Here is a 22,775-nt window from a genome sequence, read left to right as displayed (position 1 = left end):
GTTTCACAACTACATAGTGACATGGGCCAGACTTTGAAATCCCTCCCAACTCCATCCATCCCCTAAGGTTGCTCAAATATCCTTTCTTCTTTAGCCTGAGCTTTTAAAGGGAGGACTTAGAACCTGGCTGGGGCCCTCACCCCAGCTCCTTCCCTGGTGGTAGTGTTGGTGGCATTGTTCTATTGCTCTAAGTGTCCCAGAAAAGCCTGGGAGCTGAGAGTGGGCCTATGGGTCAGATCCAGCCCAGAGTTTTCCTGTGTAGCCTTGGCTGTCCTAGAACTAGATGTGTAGACCAGGCTGGCCTCGAACTCACAGAGATCTACCTGCCTCTACCTCCTGCATGCTGGAATTAAAAGTGTGTGCCACCACCGCCCAGGGCTAGCCCGGAGTTCTTTAAAGATCTGTTAGCGTGGCAGAAAGGGGGACGAGTTTGGATCTCCAGGGCCCCACACCTCAGCTATGGAGGCTTGGGCTACCTACTAATAAAGCTTCCTATGGGCAAAGCACCAGACACAGTGACCCTTCTGCAGAAGATGACTGGGCAGCCCCATAGGAGAATGTGTGGGTTCCAAAGAGGGGGGTGTTATTTGTCCTCAAGAAGGACTGGGGATGGAACCCTTAGGTAACAATACTCACCTAGTCCTAGGTCAGGCCTGGACACAGTGACTCCTGAAAAGGCACACTGCATCTGCCAGACAGCCAGGCAATGTCTTGTCTCTTTGATTGGAGCTCTAGGAAAGCCTGGACATTGAAAAGGAGTTCTGGCATCAGTGGGGAGGGCCAGCAGGTCACAGAGGCAAAAGGCCATGCTGGATATCCTTCATTTTGTTATATTTATTTATTTTGTGGTGCTAGGGATGAAACCCAGGGCCTTGCACATGCTAGACAAGGCCTCTATCACTGACCTACCTCTCAACCCCTGTATGCCCTTTTAAGAGAGCGTTGGGGTCACCACATGGACTTTTCTGGGAAAAAAAAAAAAGCAGGATTGCAGCAAGGCTATATCCAACCTCACAACCTCAGGGAAAGCTATAAATTGTTCCCTCCCATCAGTCTGGGACAAGAGGGTCCCTGCTCCCCACATACCATGATTCACACGTGGCTGTTTGAAGAACCCTTGGACTGCGAGCCAGAGCACGCCTCTCGGTATTAAAGTTAAAGTGCCTGGGGAGTTACTGGAGCCCCAGCCGAGGTGTCAGGGTGCGGGAGGCGCAGTGCGCATGGCGGGCGGGGCCAGCAACAGCTGTTCACTTACTGAAGCTATTTTATAATATTGCCGGAGCTTTTAAAATAATCCCATTTCTGCAGAATATTCCCAGCTAATTGGAGCTGTCTCTTTCTTATTAAACAGAAAGGTTATAAAAATGTGTGTTGAGGGTTTAAGAGCAATACCTCTCGGCTGCTCTGATTGTTATGACAAGGATCACGTACCGGAAGCCCGTGTTTGGCGGGCTAGGCCATGCAGGCTCTGGTAGCCAGGCTGGTGTGGGGCTGGGGCAGGGGCAGGGGCAGGGACAGGACCAAGGACAGGGTCTGGCAGACTCTCCCCATGGTACCTTGCACGGCACAAGCTTGAGGAATGGCAGCCCTCCACAGAACAATTACTCTCTAAGCACTTAGGCTGCTGTGACAGGGCTGTCCATCACCCAGGCCTCTGACTGGGGGAATTCGAATAATTTACTGAGAGTCAAAGGGAAAAAAGGGGAAAGTGATTCCAATTAGCTGAGCCAGGAAGCAGATGAGCTCGTCAGGTCCCCAGCTCTGGGAAGATGAATAAACAGTCTCTGCTACGTGATGGGGTGCAGCCCCACATCAGTTCCAGCAACCGAGAGACAAGCAGGCCCCAGGGAACCAAGAACCCTCCATTCTTCAAAGGGAGGAGTGTATAGCCTGCATCTGCAAAAACTTTGTCCCAAGGTGACCGTGGAAGGATAAAAATGTTCAGATTCCTCAGGCTGAGGCCTGCCCAGTACGTGAATTTCCTTGTACCCAGTCTGGTCCAGTGTGCTCAACTTGACTCTGCGCTGGGAACCTTGAGACCCCTTCACTTCCTCCATCAGAGCAACCCCATTTCAATCCGTCATATAGCGGGGGTCTGCATCAAATTTAGCTCTAAAACAACTTCCTTTGTCTTTGAAGAGGCCAAGCTGACCTCTATAGATGCCCTTACTGCTTGCCCTGTCTGACGATGTTCCCAGAGGCAAATATATCAGTCCTAGAGACTCTCCTAGGGCCTTCTGTTAGAGCATTCTAGACTGTCCTGACCCCTACCTTCTGTTCCTATTCTCTTATTTCTGTAGGAAATTTCTTGTTCCAGCTTCCTTCCCCTGTGCATCTAGGCAGCGAGTAAGGTCCTGCCCACTATTTCACCTTCACCAGTTAGTCACTCCTCAATGTACCCTGGTCCTGCCTCTGACTTGGGGCTCACTTCCACATTGTCTGGCATGTGTCAGGCATGGCTCAGCACCTCTGATAGGCAGTGTGTGCAGGAGTGGGGATGGTGTTCATGCCCATCATGAACCTGGAGAGCATCATGAGTATGCCCTCTCCGTGAGTGCTTCCAAACTCATCAGCAGGTTAAACCCCCAGAAACCAGCCAGCAGCTCTGAGAGGAAGCCCAGGGCTTGGTGTGAGCCCATTTTCCCTCCAACGAGACTGAGGGGCAGTGATGTTAGGAAACAAGCTCAAGGTTACCTGGGTCCTGTAAGATGCTTCCCCGACCATGAATCAGCTGGAGGCTTGACTGTCCTTTCCACCCTGTGCTCATGGGACATCTCTCCCGTGATTTGCGGCCACAGCTTGGTGTTACAGTCCTGCCACCTGCCCGCCAGCCTCCTGGCTTGTGTGCTTCGGTGCAGTGGGCTCCTTCATCACAGGGAAGAGTCGCTCCTCTCCACAGAGCAGACTTTAAATGCTTCACCAGCTTTCTCTGGAGCAGATCTTACCTCAGTACCTTTTACTAACTGTCCAAGGTTCTTTTCACCTGAATCGTCCTTCCTTCTACCTCAACAAAGCTGCTTCATGGCCCTTATGCTAATCTTCACCAGAATGCAGACTTTAACTCTGCTGTGCTGTGGTCCAAGGAAGGGCAGGGATAGGATGTTCAGAAGGCTGACTCATCCCTAGGATCTAAGACCTGCTCACCAACTACATGGCATCAAATGCCCAACTTTCTCTGGTGAAGCCCAGCCTAAGGTACCTTGGTAGAGCAGGGAGATTAGAAGAAGTAGGGGGTGTGAGAAGGGCAGACTGTTGGATCATTGGTAAAACCCAATGCACTTCCACTCTAGGAGCAGGCAGGAAATGCTAATTTGCATTCCATGTGCATAGTTTTGCATATTGAGATAAGATGGGCTTATTAAAAAAAAAAAAAAAAAAAGATTACACCATGCTCCTCTTGCATTAATTCAGGAGGAGCTGAACTGAGAGTCTGAGCCTATCTACTGTTTCCCAACCAGCCTAAATCAGTCACTCCAAACTGCTGGAGCCTCAGTTTACTGATCTGCCCAACTGGGCTAATGCTGTCCACTCAGCAGGTTCTTTTGCAAATTAGAGATCTTCTGGTTCAGTCTTGGTAGGTAGTGAAGATGGAGAGGTTGGAGCAGAGGGGAAGAATGATGATTGGAATTACTCTTACCTTTAGGAGGAAATATCTAAGATTCATTTAGAAAAAATATACCTGTGTGACAAGGAATCTCCAAAGATGCCACTGGGCTTGTTTTCTGTTGGCCATCTACTCCTGGGCATGTGGCCTGCCTTCAAGAGTAGTTTGTTTCCCCAGTGAGATGTCCTTGGAGAGCACTAAATTTTCATTTGCATGTGGTTATCAATTGGAGATTGGGATGGGGCATTAGTCTATTTCTCCTTTCAGCTCTAGGGGCTCCTCCTTTCTCCTTTAGTGATCAAACCCTCGGCAAGATAGTGCTGAGCTGCCAGACAGGGCCAGAGAGAACTTCCCAACAAGCCAGTGGGAGTCAATAGGTAGGAGCCTCCTCACTCTCCCTGTTCCCACCTCCCTCCTTCGTAAGGCCTCCCAGTCACCCATTCCACCTCCCTGCAGCCTAGAGAAGCCTTCTGATGCCTTACTTAGACACAGCCATCTCTGACCACCTGATAGTGCCATGGCTGGCCCACAACACAGGCTGTGGTCTTAGAGGTGTCATTGTTTATTGTGTGACTTAAGGAATCATCTAGAGAGTCAGTGGGCCTCATTTGCCCAGTTCTGGAAAGGAGTGAGTCCACAGAGGTACTGCTGTTCTTTGAAAGAGAGTCTGAGGCTTGGTCATCTCTAGAATGGTCAAAATGTCCCCTCTCTGTCCACATTCTGGGCACAGGTAAGGTGGGACGCAGAATTCTTGCAATCCATGATTGTTCCTGGGCAGGTGCCCTGGACGATCCCCTCTTCCGAACATTATACCTTCCAAAGTAGGTATGTGCTTCGGATCACACTGCTCTTCTGTCAGCCAACTACTCCTAAGGCCCTGACGTTTCCCCCTTTTCTTAGATGGGTTACTCCCATCCCTTCTGCTTCCCCTTTCCCACCACATAAGCCACATGGCGTGTTCCACTTGTGGAAATGGGCACTACTTCCAGCCAGCAGAGAGGGTAGGAAGTATGTCTCCATGCCGACAGAGCACCAGTCCCGTTGGCTTTGCCCCTTTGTGTAGCCTAAAGAAGCAGAACTCCTGGCCCTGTCACCTGCCCTGACAGACCCAATTCTCTTGGGTGCTACTCAGACTCCGCCAGGTCCCCTAGGTAACAGAGTAGCCTCCAATGTGGCATGGCCTTCCCCTGCAGACCCTGTTCAGACAATCCCTTCTTGGCTCAGCATCACTGAAGAATTCATAGTTAGCTGAGGATGAAGCTCAATGGTAGAACACTTGCCTAATAGTCACAAGGCTTTTGCCCAATGTCTGGTACCCAACAGCAACAGTAACTGCAACAATGTTTCCCAGGAGCTGGGGCTAGAAAATACTTTGTGCTTAAGAGGGCTTGAGGAAGTGTTAAATAACAAGAACCCTAAGTTCCCTTGGAGTATGTGTGAAGTTGACTTCTGGGACAACAGACGGGGACTAAGAGGGCACTCCAGCCACTTGGGAGGAGTCACATGTCTGTCTCCTTCTTCTTCCTTCCCTGTGTTACCTCCCTTTAGCCAGCCTCGAGGACAGATGTGGAGTCTGCAAGTAGGACTGCGACTCCAGGGGGAAAGCTCCACCTGACCTTACTAGGGAAGCGTGTATAGTTACTAGCTGAGAATGTCCCTTGCCTTGATCAGGACTTAAAAAGATCCAGTTGCAGAGAGGGGGAAGTGATGAGCAAAGGGGTCAAGACCAGGCTGCAGAAACCCACAGAGGCAGCTGACCTGAACAAGGGGGAGCTCATGGACCCCAAGACTGATAGATGGGAAACCAGCATAGGACCGACCCAGACCCCCTGAATGTGAGTTAGGCCTGAGCAGTCTAAGGGACCTCTGACAGTGGAACCAGGATGTATCCCTGGTGCAAGAAAGGACTTCAGGAGCCCATTCCCCATGGAGGGATACTCCACTTGCTTAGAGACACAAGAGAGGGCCTAGGCCCTACCCCAAATGACAGATTTTGATGATCCCTCCTGGAAGGTGCTTTTCTCTGGTTGGTGTGAGGTGTGGCTCTGTCCCAGAGAGACCCCTCTTGGGAAGTGGCTCTCCCACTCCTGACGTGCTGTGCAGAGGTGGCTCATTCAGGCGATGTGTCCCTGGACTGTTGGCTTCATTGGCCAATTTGTCAAGGTCCTCTTCTCCTCAATTTCTACACTTGCAACATGAGCAAGTTAGGAAAAAACCATTTCCAAAATTACAGACTGGATGCTAGCTAGCATCCTGGTCAGGACACAGTCCTGACCAGAACCATCTTTCCTACCCTTGATGGGGACAGCACCTGCCCCTCACCCTCTTCTGAGGGGCATGGAGGGGCAGCTAGCAGAGGGGGCAATTTGCTGTGGCCACTGGGCTAAGGCACTGATGGGATGTTAGGCAGTGATAAAAGGCTGCCTCTGTCAAAGCCTGACTTAGCCTACCATCGGCACCCTTCACTTCCACCTGGAGGCAGAAAAACACATCTTGTGGAGAGTTAGAGCTGCTGTCAGCCCTGGCCAGGGGCTCTGAGGAGACTTTTATTTATTCGAAAACCGTTCAGACACCTAATGCTCTGCTGAGGGGACAATTTCTCTCTTTTATTTGTCCTCATTTTCTCCTGCCAGAGTGGGATGAAGGTCTGAGGAAAGTGAGTAAGACCAGCATCTGGCATTTCTGTCACAGCAGTGGGACCCAGCAATGGGGCCAAGAACCCCTTCCCACACTGGGCAGGCATTTTGGTCAATGTCCTCCTAAAGATTCAAACTGAGAAGGAGGCAAAGAGGACAGAACCCAAACAGTCTGGGATCTCTCTCTCTCTCTGGTGGGGGTTGAACCCAGGGCCTTGTGCATAACAAAGAAACACTGTATCACTGAGCCATATCCACATCTGGTCTGGGCCTTGCATCTTTCTATTTACTGAGCCTCCAATGAGCCCAGTTTCCCTGAGCCTCAGTTTCCACATCTGTAACATGAGCAGGTTGGTCCAGGTCTTTGGAACACCTGCTGTAAGACTATACGTGTAGCCAAGACAGGAGCTCTCTGATTGTGTAACCATGTCTGTCTGGAGGAACCCAGATACAAGCAGCTGAAGCAGTGTAGATGCTGCTTCCCCTAAGCTCACACAGTGATTGACATATTTTTACTTTCCTTCTTTATGGATGAGGTTGCCCAGGGTCCTGGAGCCCTGGGTACAATGGTAAACAGCCTGCCTTGACATCTTATCATATTCACCTCATGCTGTCCATGAGACCACACTGTCCATCTTCCTGCCTCTGCTGGGAGCTCATTCTTGGTTATTCACACATACTTTGCCTGGAGAAAGGGTCTGCCAAAGATGCTTTTTTGTCCTCCATCTCACAGCCACACAAGTTCTTTCCTGCCCTTTTGTGCCACTTCCAGGCTGCTCCCCTGAACGAGATCTTTCCTGACTGCCTGGGCCTTGCAGAGCTGAGTAATGATATGCCCTGTTTGATCATGCGCCCCCCCCCACACACACACACTCACCACGCATGTTTGAGGCATTTATCATATCTTTCCTATGTGTTGTGTTCCCCTGCTAAGTAGGGAGTTCCAATGGATCAAGCCTCTTATAGAAGCTGAGATCCACCTAATTAACCAGCTCTCTCCATTTGAGCAGGTGATCTGAGTTCAGTGACCCCTGTGATAATGGCAATCTAAGTAGGCAGCTGCCATTGCAGTATAAAAACGTTCTTGCTCCCCCATGGGCCCCAGTCTAGGACTGTTCTTTTGCCCTGATTCCAGAGGCCAGGATGAGCATGTCAAAGTCAGGTCTGAGGCTGTGACTTCCTTCTTTGCCGTGGGAGACAGAGCTGGGATAATAACACCATCCCCAGTCTCAGAGCTCCACATTCAGATCTTCACTAACATATGGGTGGCTTTAGGTTAGTTTTTTCCCCTCTCTGGATCTCAGTCCCCCTCCCCCTTCTGTCTAAAAAGATACTATGGACTCTGATGGTCTGTACGTCAGGATTGGGCGTACTTTAATGTGCAGGTCAAAGGATTAAACTCCTCCTCCGTCATCTATTACAGCAAGTGTTAGCAATCTCACTGAGGATATTTAAAGGTTGTTTTGTTTTGGGTTTTTAGTACAGGAGCTCACTATGCTGTCCAGGTTGTCCTGAACTCCTGGGCCCAAGTGATCCTTCAAGTCTCTGATGATCCATCCCAACTGGAAGTATTCTCTACGCACTCGGAGGTGGAGCCCTCTTCTGGTTACATAAGGAGGTTGCAGTTCATCTGCACCATGCTTAGACTAGGGCACTTTGGGGAGGCTGAGCTGGGATCTCTCTGCCTTTTCCAGGAAGAGTCTTCTTGCCTCAGTGTAGAGCCTGCCCTTCCTAGGAGATGTGTGAATCCTGTGTCTTCCTTCATTAAGCACTTGGTAAACTACTGCCAGATGAAGCTCATGTTTGGCTCCAGGTGGATGAAGACACAGGCAGAGTGGACTTGCCTTCATAGTCCATAGTGCCTATTGCCACGGTTGATTCACCTCACTCCCAGGTCAGACTACATCTTCTGGGCATAGCTCTCAGGCTCCTTAACCTGCCACCTGTTGGATTTTTTTTATGCCAAGATTTCTTTGCCCTCCCAAATGGCCACAACCTATATAGGACCTGGAGAGTGTGACAGGGACTAGAGAACTTTAGGTCCCCACTTGACGAGAGTAGGGAGTATAGTATAGGTGTGTTTCAGACCCCAAAGCAGAAGCCACGCTGTGTGTGTGTGTGTGTGTGTGTGTGTGTGTGTGTGTGTGTGAAGAGATGGGAAGGCTCATCCAATTGTGGAGGGCTGTTCTAGGAGTATTTCCTGGCACAAGCGGTTTGACAGGCTCTTGAATACCCTGGGTTCAGATGGTAGAGGTGAGAGTGCATGCCCCCAGGGAGAAGAAACTGCAGGAGCAAGGCCACAGGGCAGAGTTTTCACTGAGCAGGCTGCTGTCCAGCCTGTGGGCTTGAGGGACAAGTTGGGCTGGTGAAGGTGGGGCAGTTTGGGGCAGGAATCTTGCTGTCCTGGCATAGTAAATATTCCCTGATGGGCTTCCTCTTCCCTTGGGTGGTATGGCTGAGCCTAGGGCCTCCTTGGCACATAGTAGGCTCTCCATAAAGCTCTGTCAGTCTCTCTGGTCACTGAGCTGACCTCCTGTAGGCTTGGACATGGAGATGGTTTTTGCCAGGTCCTTGGCAAGAACCGGTTCTTTTCTGCTGACTGCAATGTTGCATGCTCCTGTCACCCCACACTTTCAGGGTAGTCACCTTGGTCAGGTGGGTGGTGCTAGGCATTTCCTGCTGAACCCATCTGCCTGCTGTGGACATCTTATTCTCTGGTAAGCCACAATTTCTCCTCCCCAGATCTTAACCTGTGGCTGGAGCCAGCTGCCAGGAGGCTGTGGATATTGTAAGCCTCCAAAGTTGGAATGTGTAAACGCTTACTACCCATTTACTCTTAATTACCGCCCGTCCTTATTTGTCTTCCTTTAACGGCCTGTCAACCAAAATCTCCCGCCTTTCCCTCAGCGCCAGCGGCCTCAATTAGGTGCACATCTGCAGAGGCTGAGACTAAAATGCCCAACCTCCAGTGCTCACTGACAAACTGTCTGGCCCCAGGTGCTTGATGGCCTGGGTTCTCTCTGAGAATAGCACTTCCATCTTTGTGTCAAAGGTCAAGCAGGCTGTCCCTGATATGTGTCAGGACATTGCAGAGTCTGCCTTGGGAAAATATTCACCCTGTGCAGGAAAGCCAAAGGGAGTTGCATCCTTTGGGCTGAATGGTTATTTGTCCAGCAAATGAGTCGGGGGGGGGGGACATCTCAGGCCAGTCTTCCCTGCACTCGAGGGATACAGGCATTAGATGCAAGGGGGATGCTTAGCCTAGGCAGACTGACTCCAGTGAAGGACACTCTCTTTATCTATCTTGGTGGTGAAACTGCCCTGCCCAGAGCTGGGGACAGGGAGCAGTAGTTATTAGACACACTTACACATCTGGCTCAGTGAGGTCCCTGCTTGTTTCCCTGTAGACCTGGCCTGATGCAGCCTCCCATAGTTCACTAGGCCCTTGCTGTCTGTCAGGTCCTAGGAATTGTTGGAGCCCAAGACCTCTGGCCCCCGTCATTGATGGGGCCTCATGGTTTTCACCATATTGTCAACTTGGCCCTGAAACTTCACTCAGAAAGGAGGAAGCTGGCCCTTTGTCAAGTCCTAACTTACCCGAGTTGGGCAAGGATGGGAAGCCCACAGCAGGGTTGAAAATCAAGTAAAGGCTGTCCTATGTCTCCATCACCCCTGTGACCCTCAGTCCAGAGGCCATAGCTCTCTCCTCTCTCTGAAAACTCTCCTCCAAGTAGATGATAGGTAACCTACCCAGGCGCGAGATTGAAGTCCCTGGGCGCCTCTGAACCCAGCAGCAGTTAAGAACTCCTTAGTTTCAAGTTTGGCAGACTTTGTGAGCAGTTACTGCTAAAGGGATCCAGCCCTGTGTAGGACTGTCAGGGAGCATCCTCATCTGTGTGGGCGGGGAGGGGGGAGTGGGGGGCTCAAGGGCCAAATGCAGCAGTTCCTTGAGATGCTCCTCCCAACTGTGAGTGCTACTCACAGGATGTTCGCTCCGTTCTCCCCACATCCTGGAAATGACACTGAGTACCTATAGGCGTATTCCTAAGAAAAAATGGGACTCTGAGAAGGTGGCCCACAAGCTGAGGAACTGAATATTACACAAACCGTATCCTTGTAACTAGAGCAACGAAGTGCCAGGGGTCACTGATGAATGGATTGTGCTGGGGCGAGCTCCCTGACTCTAGACTAGTCTGACCAGAGGCTCTGCTAGTCCAGGGAGCTGAGGCTTGGGCTGCCCTGCACACATTGCCTTGGCAGTAAAGTAGAGCAAAGCAAGAGCAGAGGGAGGTATCCTGCCACCCAAACTCCCTTCCAACGAACTAGAAGAACTAAAATCATTTTTTTTTTCCTACCAAGGGCTGGAAGTGCAAGCCCCCTTACTCCCCGCAGGGAAAAAAAAAACCTTGAGGTAGCTGGAGTTACTGTTGGGGGGGGACACACTACTGCCACCCTCCTCTCTAGTCGACAGAAGCCTGCCATTCCACCATTAAACCTGTGACTCCAGGCCTTAAGCCTGTTGAAGGTCGAGTCCCAGAAGAGTCATATTTGCGACTGCCTAGTAGAGTTCCCACTCACGGGGCAGAGGGGTGTTCTGGGGTTTGAATTGGGAGAAGGGGGCGGGGGCGGGGACGTACGCTGGACGCTCGGACAGCGTCTGGGACGCGGAACTCGCGAGCCTGGACTCGGCTTCGGCTGCACGAGCCAGTAGGGCAGGCTCGGGGGTGAACGGGGACGAGGGGCGCGCGGGCACAGGCGGGCGCGTGGCCGCGGCGGGGGCGCGCGGAGGCGGGCCGGCCGAGGAGAGAGAGAGGGAGAGAGGGAGGGAGGGAGGGAGCGACAGGGGAGGGCGGCGCCGGCAGGTTGGCGGCGGCCGCTATTTGAGCGCAGGTCCCGGGCCAGGCGCTCAAAGCGCTTGGAGCCAGCGCGGCGGGGAGATCGCTGCGCGCAGCCCGCAGAGGCGCTGCGGCCAGTGCAGCCCCGGAGGCCCCGCGCGGAGAGGGAGGTGGAGAAGAGGCCGGCTTGCAGCCCGCAGCCCGCCGCCCGCGCCCCCCCACATCCCGCCGCCGCCGCCGCCGCCGTCCCCCCCCCCTCCCCGCGGCGCCGCATCTTGAATGGAAACATGGCGGTGCCGGCTCGGACCTGCGGCTCTTCTTGGCTCGGCCCGGTGCGAACCGCGCGCCCCTGGCCCGGCCGCGGCCCCCGGCCTTTCCCTGACCCCCGGGGCCCAGCGTCCTGGCCCGCACGGCCGCTCTTGCTATTGCTGCCGCCACTGCTGCTTTTACCGCTGCTCACCGCCCCCGGCGCCTCTGCCTACAGCTTCCCCCAGCAGCACACGTAAGTGGCCTCGGCCAGCCGCGGGACCCCGCGGAGCCCCGCGCTCCCCTGTGCCCCTCAGCCAGCATCTGCCCCTCCTCGCGCCGGGTGTCAGGGCGGGGGACTCTGGATCCCATGGCATGCTACAACTGAGGGTGGCGGCTACAAACCCCCGTGGGCTGGCAGCCAGGGTCCCGGAGCTTCTGGCTGCGTCGCGAAACTTCCTTGCGGTGCCCCTGCGCTTCCCATAGACCGCCCCCACCCCCAACGGGACAGAGCAAAAAAATCTTCAAGCCTAGGGACGGGGCGGGGGTGGGGGTTCAAGTCTGTCAGCTGATACTCTTGACACTGTCCTGGTAACAGAGGATCTTGGGTTTGGTTGAGAGAATGGTCAGCGACCCCTGCCCAGTAGACTTGGAGCCTCGCATCTGCCCTGTGTTCTATCCCTGATGGGAACCTAGCGCTTTAGAGTCAGACTTGGGTCTGACATCCACACCTGTCTTCTTGGGCCTTTTCCTAGTGTGTGTGTGTGTGTGTGTGTGTGTGTGTGTGTGTGTGTGTGTGTGTGTGGTGGGCAGCTGGATGCAGAGGATGTCTTCTTGATGTGGTCAATGTCACCTGTTCTTGGCTGCCCACCTAAGGGGCTGTCCCTGGAGAGCTCATAAGGAGGTGAAGGTGCTGGGGGTGGGTCAGAAGGTGAATGATGGGAGGACCCCTGCCTGCCCCTGATGCTGATACTGTCACTCCTGCTACTAACAGGGTAATAACATTCCCAGGTTCTGCCAGTTTCTGCTGGCACATATGGTCCATCCGAGCCTCCTCACCTTCCCCGGGAGCTGGCAAAGTCGGGCAGATGTGTCTGGAGAGGGAGTGGGTACGCTGCATGTGGCCTTTAGGACATCTGTTTCTTGACACCATGCCCCAGCCATATGCCAATGTCCAGACATCCCTTTGGGGCATGGCAACCACCACGCTTCTGTTTTCTGTCACCGACTTTGAGGAGCCACCTGTCCCTGGGCTCTTCACGAGTGTCCTGGCTCAGGTTTGGGCATGAGAGGAAGGGTCTGGCCCCAGGAAAGAGACTAGTTAGTCTGTGTCATAAGCGGTTCTGCCCTTGGGTAGGAGCCTCTGGTTCTGCCACAGAACCTGCCTACTTCAGCTGGTAGCTTCTCCCAGATGAGGAAAAAACAAACTCGGATGAAGCCCTGCTCTGAGTCTGTCTTCCTGTCCTCTCTGCCATCGCTCTGCTCACACAGCCTGGCCATGCTCAGGCAGGTGATCAGTTGGCAAATTACAGGTGCTCAGAGACGTGTCCTCTGTCAGCTGTCTGGGTTTTTCACGAGTGGATGGGGGAATGCAGGGAAGTTCAAGGGTTGGTGGGTTGTGTTTTGTCTTTCATTTGCTTCAATGAGACTGGATTGAAACTACAGTGTTTAAAAAGAGCAAAGGCATTTTTTATTGTTCTTTTTTTTTTCCCTCAAAGCCAAGCCACAGTTTTTTTTTTCCTTTCCTAGCTGTTTCTTTCCAAGCTCAAGTGAAGGTTTAAGTAGTCATTTCTTTCTATGTCTTCTGACCTCTCTCCCTTTCCCTGCAGCATGCAATGTTTTGCATGGCTGCTAGGCCTTCCTGAGTCTCCTCTAGGACAATGTAAAACCCTGAGAAAAGTGTACACCTGTCCCTCTGTCCTCAGCCAGAGAATGTTGGGAGGGTGTGACTAGAGGCACACATTTCTAGCTGGACACTCTACTCTTATTGATGTAGTTGGAGTTAATTCGAGGGCTTGGGACATGTCTTACAAGCCATAATTAGGGAATGAAAGTAGGGAATGGACAAGGGCTGTGGAGCTCTGGGGTCTAGTGGGAGGTGACAAATGTGTGACATGGAAGCAGATTTGCCATGACAGGCAGCGCCCTTCAGCTGCCCTGGTCCCCTGGATGCAGATGTCTATTGGTCCTTGGAGGAGAAGGGGGACTCTTATGGACTCCTCCCAGTGACTGTACTGGTTCTGAATTTGAGCTTTTATTAAACTGACATAAAAGGCCGAGGCAGCCGATGGGCTACAGGGTTCTACAGGGCTGCTCAGGGCCAGGTGGTATTGCTCTGAACCTTTTCTTGGGTCAGAGTGGCTAGCCTCGGAGGACACTGATACAGGTGGATTCTCAAGATGGAAAGTAGGCCTATCAGCCCCATGGTACTGGGATAACTCAGAACAAGCCTTCCATGGGGAGAATAATACCCTCCTGGGTGTGGAGCTGTGGGAGGGGGCCCGCTTCTCAAACTGCTCGGTTTTAATCAAATGCGGGCTTAGAATCTGGTCGCCGTTATCGCTCTGGCAGCATGGCTGTCTGCCATCGGGTGAAATGAACCAAGCCATTAGATTTCAAAGGGCAGAGGAGTTGCCATTGGAGGGAAGACGGGACTTTGGTTTTAGGAAGAGGGGCCTCTGCCGCTCCACCTGGATCTGAATCGGGGTTTCAGATACATGTGTCATGCATGGGTGTGTGTGTACTCTCGTGTCCAGGAGGATGGAGTCCTAGTACAGCACACACTCCCTTTCACCTGCTTCCTTCTGTTCCCATTTATGCCCACCCCAGTGCTCAGGCCAGCCAGGGCTGTTGGCTGAGAGTCAGTCATGGCTGCTGAAAGCCTCGGAGTATTTTCTGTCCCTCTTTGTTGCCCCACACTCCAGCTTTGGGTTCCCTCCCTCCCTTACCTCCTTATTTATCCTCTCATCATTCTGTGCCCACCCTGGTCTGCCTGCCTGCCTTTTTGTCCTCTCTGTTGAGTCCCTGTACTGTGTTCTGTGGTACCCTTGGCTTCATGCTTCCCTGCTCAGTGGAGTACTGGTTAAGTACTGTATGGAGTGCCTGGCTGAACCACCCGCCCCGGCTGCTCCTCTTAACCCAGCCCTGCTCTAGTGATGGGGTAGATTTGGCGCCTTCCTTTCTCTGGCAGGGGTAAGGAGCAGAGAGGGGACCCTGAAGGGTTTGTACCCCCAACAAGTTAATGTCCGTCAGAGTACATAAATGCTTTTCTCCTGAGCAGACAAATGGGGAGCAGTACCCATGACAGGGCATGCGTCAGTCTAGCTATGGTTAATGGTGGGTGACGCGTGTCTGTCTGGGCCTCAGAGTAGGTCTCTACCTCTCTGTGGCTCTCCCTACTGGTGGGAGGCAACATTACATGCAGGAGGGAGGGGTGAGACTTCTAGGCCTGCTGCTGCTGTCAGTAGAATGCTGCATTGCCCGGTCCCTGCACCCCTCCTGGAGTCGAGAATCTGGGGGAGACCTTTGGTTGCTGTGTGCTATACCCTACTTTTATTAGACTACTCCTCCTGCCCAGAAATGTCTGGCTAACCTTCTGAGAAGGGAAGAAGCCCACATTAAAATGGCTACCTTCATAATTTGAGGGGCTAGTCTTCTTCCAGATCCCTCACCACACATATGTCCCCAAAGTGAAACTGGTCCCACAAGCAGACCAAGTGAGCCCTTTGGCAGTCAGTGCCTCCTTCTCCCCTCTACTTGAGTAGAGGTAGACACTACCAGTTCTTAGCACCTTGGATGTCTACAGTGAACACTGTCAGTGTCTTAGAGGACACAGTTTGAGGCATGCTGGGTATCAGTGTCAGCCTTGCATGCTCCATTTTGGCCTCTAGACTTGACCCTCTTTTTTGAGACGACCTTGCCTTGATTTCCCTTAGTGAAATCATGTAATCTTAAGAGGCTAGTGGAGGAGAATCCATGGGAGAAGGGCAGCCTCTAGTGGGCAGGAGCAACTCTCTTGGGCACCAAGGCAGTGACTGTTCATATCTTCATCAGGTTCACAAGCCATGGCTGTGGGACTTCAGCTGCCTGTCATTTCACAATGCCCACCACACCGGGTTAACTGCTTTCTTTTAAAAGTATATATTTATTTATTGAGACAGAGTCTCATCATGCAGACCAGCGTGACCTTTTGAGGGATTAAAGTCTCGTGCTACCACACCCAACACTAACTTCCTTCTTGTGTCTTCTTTGCTCCCCCATCTAACCATCATTGGTAATTGGTGGTGGAGGATGTTGCAGGGGTGAAGGGGATGGGCTGCTCACCTCCGTCACCAGCTTGTGACGGTTCCCCCAGACTGGGATACTGAGGATCAGAAAGATGGAAAGGCCTGCCCAAAGCCACATTTCCTGTAAGGACAGAAGGAGGATTGTTCTGTCAGATATGCATCCTCCCTGCCAGGGGCCTGGGGACATCTGGACAGGGGTCCAGGAAGTGGGGAGAGCACTAAAAACTCAATCTTTAGGAAGAAAATGAAAAGGCTGAGGGTGTGGGAAGTAGTTGAAAGCCACCCCCCCATGACCTTGTCTGCTTTGTCCTTTTCTCTTGTGGGTCTTCTGCAAGCCTGAGGGGCCATCCCTGGCCACGGCCAGTCCTCTCCTTTTGCGTGCATGCTGGCCATCAGAGAATGCCCACACAGCCCAGGATTGCCTTTGCCCTAATGCTCTAATTGTGGCAAAGGCTGCCCAGCAGGGCACTGAGCTGAGCAGCAGTGTGTGTGCGTGTGTGTGGGGAGAGGATTGTGGGGGGGGGGCGACTTCATTTCCACATTCTATTATGATTCTGGGAAAAAAGGTTAGAGAGTGGGGGTAGAACCTGGGTTTTAATGCACATATGAAATCGGAGCCTCTCGGCTATCTTACCAAGCCCATAGAACTTGGGAAGGCTCCGACCTTCCAGGTGCTTGAGACGTTTGCGCTGCCTGGACACAACAGGTGGGGTTGGGACAGCCAGCCCTGGATTCTTGAGAGCCTGCTGCTCAATTCAGAGGTTGCCTGTAGGTTCAGGAGTCGAAGCTAGCAGGTCTGGGCCCTGCAGGGTAGCATGGCCTAAGGATGGGAATGGGCTCTTTCTGAGAAACGTCCTTTCTCACTTCCAGCCTCCAACCTATTCCAAAATTGCCTGGGAACCCTCTATCTGTGCCTCTGGTGATTGGGCCCTAGGCCTGGGAGGTGCTCTGGTGCCTGAAGTCCCCAAGGCGATGGGGAAGAGTTTCCCATCACAGATACAGGCCTGCAACTTGCCGAGAAGATCCCTCTTCATGTCAGGGCTATTGTTCCTGGTGCCCACTGTCTAAACAAGAAGCTACGGAATCAATATTCGTATTCCCAGAGGGAAGTGTATATGTGGGTTATGCTTTTCTTTCTAAATTTGTTTTTTACCTTCCCTTTTTCTCTTGTCCTTTACCTAAAGAGCCTTCTGCATTAGCGTGGAGGGTGTCAGTACAGATGACCCCTGAGATTGAAATGCCCATAAAGGCTTCTGAAATCCCTACAGGTTTCTTGGGATGTCCTTAAGGACTCCAGAATTCTGTCCTTTGGATGCACATAGATTGAGATGACCTCATACAGGTCCTGTCCTGCCCCTGTGAGAATCAGGCTCATGTGGTCGTCCTCACCACTGATCTTGTCCCCTGTCCTGGACCTACTGTCCCCCATGGTCCCATGTACTTCCTTACCTGTCTGGTCTGGTCTGATTCTCTTTGTCTCCTGAGGCTGATGACTGAGCCTGGTGGGAGTTCGAGACCCTGCTTAGCTGTGTGTGGGGAAGGGGTTGGGGTGCCACTGTCAAGATCAAACCCAACCCAGCCTTCTCTGATGACCTTGGACAGAGCTCCTTCCTGCTGGGCCTCAGTTCCCTCCCTTCTCAGCTCTTTTGACTCTGACATTCCGGCACCCTAGGAAGACAAGTGTGGGACTCTGCCTCCCAGCTCCTCTCCATACTCCATTGTAGCAGGGATGAAGCAGGGCCTCCCCCCAGCCTGCCCACTCTCTTCTGCTCTCTGTGTGCATGAGCTTGTCTGGGCCTAGTTCCTTGGGTGCCTTGGAGCCTCTTGGCTTCTGACTGACCCACTTTGGGCTCCGATTAGCCTAATTGTTTAGCAGAGAAGGAGGATGGAGAAAATCTTTCCTGCTGGTCATTAACCACCTCTCCCCACCTTAGAAATTATACTCATCAAACAAAGGGAGCAGGGAAGGAGACCCCCACCCCATCATTCTCCCTACAATTCCCTTAGATCCCGGCCCCTTGCTTCCATCATGGTGCGTTCCTACTCCAGTAGATGGCCGGTCCTTTCTGAGCAATGCCCTCTTTCTGTGCCCTGAGAGTGCCACTCCACCACCCCCCCACACACACACACACAGCTTCATGACCTTGGGTACTTCCTAGGCTTCTCTGGGTTTGGAAGCCTCTGTGCTACCTCCTAGAGTCAGGATGGCACAGATCATGAGGCATAGACCTACTTCCAGGTCCTGGATCTAGAAGGGCACTCAAGTATAGTTGTGGCTGCCCTGATTATACCTGTCCCCTTACCTATAGCATCCAGTATTCAGGCAGGTCCTATAGGTACCTGGACCCAGTTACGGCTTCTGGGACTTTCCTGTTGTATTGGGCCCTTACCTTGGCCTGAGTGCATTTGTAATCTAATAGGTAGGATTGTCTACACCTGTGTGCTCATGTATGGCTTGGCACATGTATTGGACGCACATCATACTTGTTTATTCGCCTATTTGTGTGCCTTCGAGTAGGTATGTGCTTAGGCATATTTGTGCTAGCATGGTGTTTCTATGCACATGTGTAGGTATATATGTGCATACATGTTTGTATATATACACAAGTGCAGGCAAATGTACACAGGCACATATGCACTCAAATGTGGGCATGTGCTCATGTGCCACTATGTGTGTGTGTGGTGCAGGCACACAATAGTTTATCTCTGCAGCCAGAATGTGTTTCAGTGCCCACCTTCTGTACCTGTCTTTGATGTGAATGCCAGAACGTAGTGGGCGAATGCTGGCAGTGGGAAACAAAGCCTCCTGCTTGTGAAGACCCATGTTTTGCAAACTCTTATGTCAGGAACAGCCTGAGTTAAGGCTGAGCTAGAAAGTTTGATCACTTCCCAACTGGCAGGGTGACAGTCTGCGAAGAAAACGCACAGAGACTGTGTCCTCGGAATTCAGATTTCTACAGATTGAATGGTGTTTAGATTTACTGGAGGACTGGGGACTCTGAGGAGCTCTGTGAGGACTTCTAGAAGCTGAGTGGCTTTGCAGGTAGCCCTCGTGTGGAGAAAATCTGCAGGGTTCTGGAAAACTGGAAGGCTTTTTGCTCTGTGACCTTGGGCTGGTGGGTTTCCCTCTCTGCACACTTCTCATTTGCACAGTGAAGGGCACGGAGCACCTGCAGCAGATTTTGGGGTCCCTGCTCAATGCAAGATGCCCATGCAGTCAGCAGTCACCATTCAGCATCAGGCCTGGTGACCCTGTGTGCTCTAATGAGATTCAAGGATAAATTTTTGTGTGCTGAATCTTTATGTGATTGGCTATCCTGTTACCCCACGTTAGGGCGCTGGCCCTTGGGGCTGTACAGGTCCTGATGTCTGAGAGAACCATAAGTTTAACTTTATTGGCATTCTCAAAGTCTGTGCGTTGGGAGACAGGGTAGCCTAAGGTTCTGGGCACTTTGAGAAGAGGCTTCTGTAAGAAGGGCAGAGGTGCCTACCATAGGCTCAGGAGCCTGTTGGACAGGGAGTATTTTTGAAGAATCAAGGGACCTGGGAGAAACCAGATGGGCACTATGAGCCTTGCATGCTTCCTGGAGTTAGGAGGGACACAGCCACAGAAGCTCCAGGAGAGCCACGTGTCCTGATCTCATACACAAGAAAACTGAGTCCAAGGAGAGGGAAGTGAGCCCTCAGATGCCACATTTATGCTGTCAGCTAGGACTCAGTGCAAGCAACTTGGAGCGTGACTTCCCACACAGCCATCTGCATACTGGGACATGCAATCATTTGTCTTAAACAGCCTTATCTGTGGCCTGGGGTGAGAGAGTAGTTGGGGTCTCCCTGGATGAACTTAAAGCAGAATGCCTATGTAGTGTGATACTCCAATTCCTGATTAGGGGGTGGGAATGAGGGCAGACCTTGACGCCAGTGTCCCTGTGCTGTTTCAAAGTCACCTAAGCATTCGGGGCCTCCTTGAGAAGGACATCTTTGCCACTAGGCAGGAGGGTGGGTGCTGAGGGATGGGCGTGCTCTCAGACAGGTAGGAGCCCCTGCTCTGCCTCGTTTCCAGCCTGACGTGGCATTTCAGTCTTGATAGCTTCCTTCCGCAACTGCGTTCTCCCGCTGGCGCTGCCTGAAATGCTGCATTTGAAGCCTTAAAGGTCAGGCTCGGTGCTGCCATCAGCTCCAACAAACACACAACAAAGCACCCCACTCTGGCCCTGCCCCCAACTTCAGTTATTAGAAATGTGAGGGCGCTGGCAGAATGGCTGCCCTCCACGCAGAGCCTTCACAGAGGGACCTTTCTCCATCCTCTCTGTGAGCAGGGCCGGGTGGGCTCGCCTTCTTTCCTGGACCCTTTCCTCTCCACCACCATGTTCCTTTATGGGGATTAGCTGTGACCTACACTCCAGCCTGGAATTCAGATCTTTGCCTGGGTTGCCTCTAGCCGTGGGAATACCTGTTCTCCAGTCAGGTAGAGACATTTGCAGGTCCTATAGGCTCTCTGGCCTCCCTGACTCCTGGCTTCGCCCAGACTTCTGGCCCCAGTGCAGGACTGATGAGCCTTCCTGAATGATGCCCTTTTGCTCTTTCTGCTCTGTGTGTCTCTCCTATAATCCAGTGTTAAGGGGCCTTGGGAGGAGGGATTGTGCTGACTGTCACAGCCCTGGACACAATGTGTGGGATGTGTTTGGCTAAGGAGATGAGGAAACAAGGCTGCTCCTGTGTACAGCGTGGGAACCGTGGTAGGTTTTCCCCTGTGGTTAGGCCTTTCCTCCTCTGATACAGAGTCAGGTTGATAAGTAAAAGCTGTCAGTGGGAACCAGATCTTCTGATCTCTGCCTGGCTGCCCATGCTTTCGGTATGGCTTATTATTTTGGTCAACTTCCCTAATGGCAACAAGATGGCTGCCACAGCTCCAGGCATCATATCAGACCCAGTTTTTATGTACAGAACAGGAAACAGTTCCTCTAGGTTTCTCTTAAGAGGAGAGGAAACCTTGCCTAAGAAGCCCCTAGCCTACTTCCCCTTACACTTCATTGGCTAGCTCTGGGTCACATGCCCACTCTAAACCAATCACTGGCAATGGAGAAGGCACATTGTGATTGGTTCAGGCTAATCAGGATTTACCCTTGAGCTGAGGATGGGGTCACCTTGAGGCTGGAGGTGGAGATTCTGCAGGATTGGGTTCTGTTAGCAAGAAGGCTTGCTTGATGGAGGGTAGAGAGACAGTGGCTGCTACACAGTTAGTCAAGAGGGCAGGGGAGGAGCCAAGAGAGGAGGAGAGGAAAGGGGAGATATAGTCGAGAAAACAACAAAGTAGTTATTTGAGCCACAACTTCAGTTTTTGAGAGCTGGGCCCTGGTAGTGTATTTCGTACATGCTGTCCAAGGAGGCCGGTTCACACATACCCTGTTTTACACTCAAGAGAAAAGGAGACTCTCGGGAAGGCTCACAGAGAGCCAAGTGGTGGGTCCAAGTTCCCTCTCTGCACTCAGCACCAAGCTCTCACACACTGTCCATGTAGCTCCAGGCAGCCTCTAGCCACAGGACCTTTGGGATGTCCCAGTAACATCCATGTTGTCTCATCATACACGGCCATCTGCAAGAACTATCTCTGATGCAAACCTTAGTGGGTTGATCATGGGGGCTCTCTCTCTGGGCCTGGAGCAGCCCCAGAGACGGTGGCATCTCAGAGGTTAGAGGACCCAGTAGGACAGCTCTGCTCCCACAGTATAGCTGTGGGTCGGTGGCATTTGTTGTGAGATGATATGTTGAGAAATTGAGTCCTACTAAGAGACCATGCTTGAGCTTTCTAGCAGTTGAGTCATAGCCGAGACCCCAACTTATCTATCTATATATATATGTTATGCAGTGCCAGTTGAAGTTGGCCAGTCATGACGTGGAGGAGGTCATTCGGGTCACTTCTATTTCTTTGTCAAGGCAAGGGCAAGCTTTCCCGGGCAGTGGGAGCTGCTAGACATTATCAAGCCGGTGGTAGACGGGCATATCTTGCTGCTGTGGAGCCAAGCAGCTGGCCTGCATTAATGGGCTGCCATAAGTATCCCATGGCCACGGGAAGACCCAGACTTCACTGCACGCTGTCTGTGAGACTTCCTCTTCATCCTAGAAGGGGAGCAGCTTCAGGAAAGGCTATTCTTATGCCTATATTGGGACTGTATTTGTGCCTGGGCACTGGGAGAAGCCTGAGTTGTCGTTGATTGGCTCTCCTGATGAATGATAAAATCCACACTCCAAAACATGACCTGATACCTACCTTTCCATTTCCCTCTGGGCTCTTTGTTGAACCAGTCCTTGGTCTGGGTTGGGCACTCTGGGCTCTTTCTGGCTCCTGGGTAAGGTATCCCTCTGGTGGTTAATCCCCACCTGCCACCTGGGAGTATGGCCCTCAGGAGCTTCTTGGGGTCCAAAAAGGGAAGGGTATGACCTCTCCTGGGCACAGCCTAGAGCCCTTTTGTCCACTGCAGGCCTCCTGTGATCTGCACCTACTTCTGACACCTGCTGGAAGTTGGTGGCTTGGTATCCAGGGTCTGTGTGGACTAGAGGGGAAGAGCAGTCGAGGCTCATTCCTTATTTCCCGTCTCCACCTCTACCTTTCTGTAGTCCCGCTGCCCCAGATTGCATCCAACATTAGGCAGGCAGAGAGACTTGCAGGGAGTGAGGCAGCACATCCAATTATTTACATTAGTCAGGACACCAAGGACTTGTGGATGAGCATCTCAGGAATCCCCTCTGCCTTTCTCTCCAGATCCCCCCTGTTCCATTTTAACCTATGCCCCGCCCAGCTGGCTGTAGGGGTCTGCACAAACCCCTGTCTTCCTCCCCCAAGCCTCAGGGGCCTCATCATTCCCAGGCCCTTTCAGAACTATAATCCTGCAGCTGGTGAAGATACTCCTCCGCCACCCCATCTGTATATCCGCCCTCTGTATCCTGCGCTTTAAGCTGCCATTCATTGGTGCCCACTGTCCAAGAGCCATTTTCTGGTAGGCACAGGGGTGGACTGAGGGTAGCACCGGAGAGGAGCTCTGCCCACTAGAGTACCAGATCCTGCGTTCCATATTCTGTGAAGATGGGGACAGTTGAGAAGGGCTTTAGAGGGTTCAATCAGCCCCAAGCAAACCTAGCTGTGGGACAGCTAATGTGTGCATGTTTC

The 22,775-nt window shown here is 52.3% G+C and overlaps 1 protein-coding gene across 1 annotated transcript in view; it reads left to right on the top strand.

The window, feature by feature from the left end:
- Nucleotides 1-11,296: 11,296 nt before the first annotated feature.
- The window catches only part of Cacna2d2 (calcium voltage-gated channel auxiliary subunit alpha2delta 2), a 130,073-nt gene continuing 118,594 nt past the window's right edge, over nucleotides 11,297-22,775 (top strand). Inside the window, exon 1 of the mRNA XM_051205055.1 lies at nucleotides 11,297-11,577. Within this exon, the coding sequence (XP_051061012.1) occupies nucleotides 11,363-11,577 (215 nt within the window). The 5' untranslated portion in view covers nucleotides 11,297-11,362. The remainder of the gene's footprint in view (nucleotides 11,578-22,775) is intronic.

Source organism: Phodopus roborovskii, unplaced genomic scaffold (genome assembly GCF_943737965.1).
Source record: "Phodopus roborovskii unplaced genomic scaffold, PHOROB, whole genome shotgun sequence".
NCBI lineage: Eukaryota > Metazoa > Chordata > Mammalia > Rodentia > Cricetidae > Phodopus > Phodopus roborovskii.
Note: the sequence above shows the minus strand (reverse complement) of the source record. Positions and strands in the feature narration are given on the sequence as shown.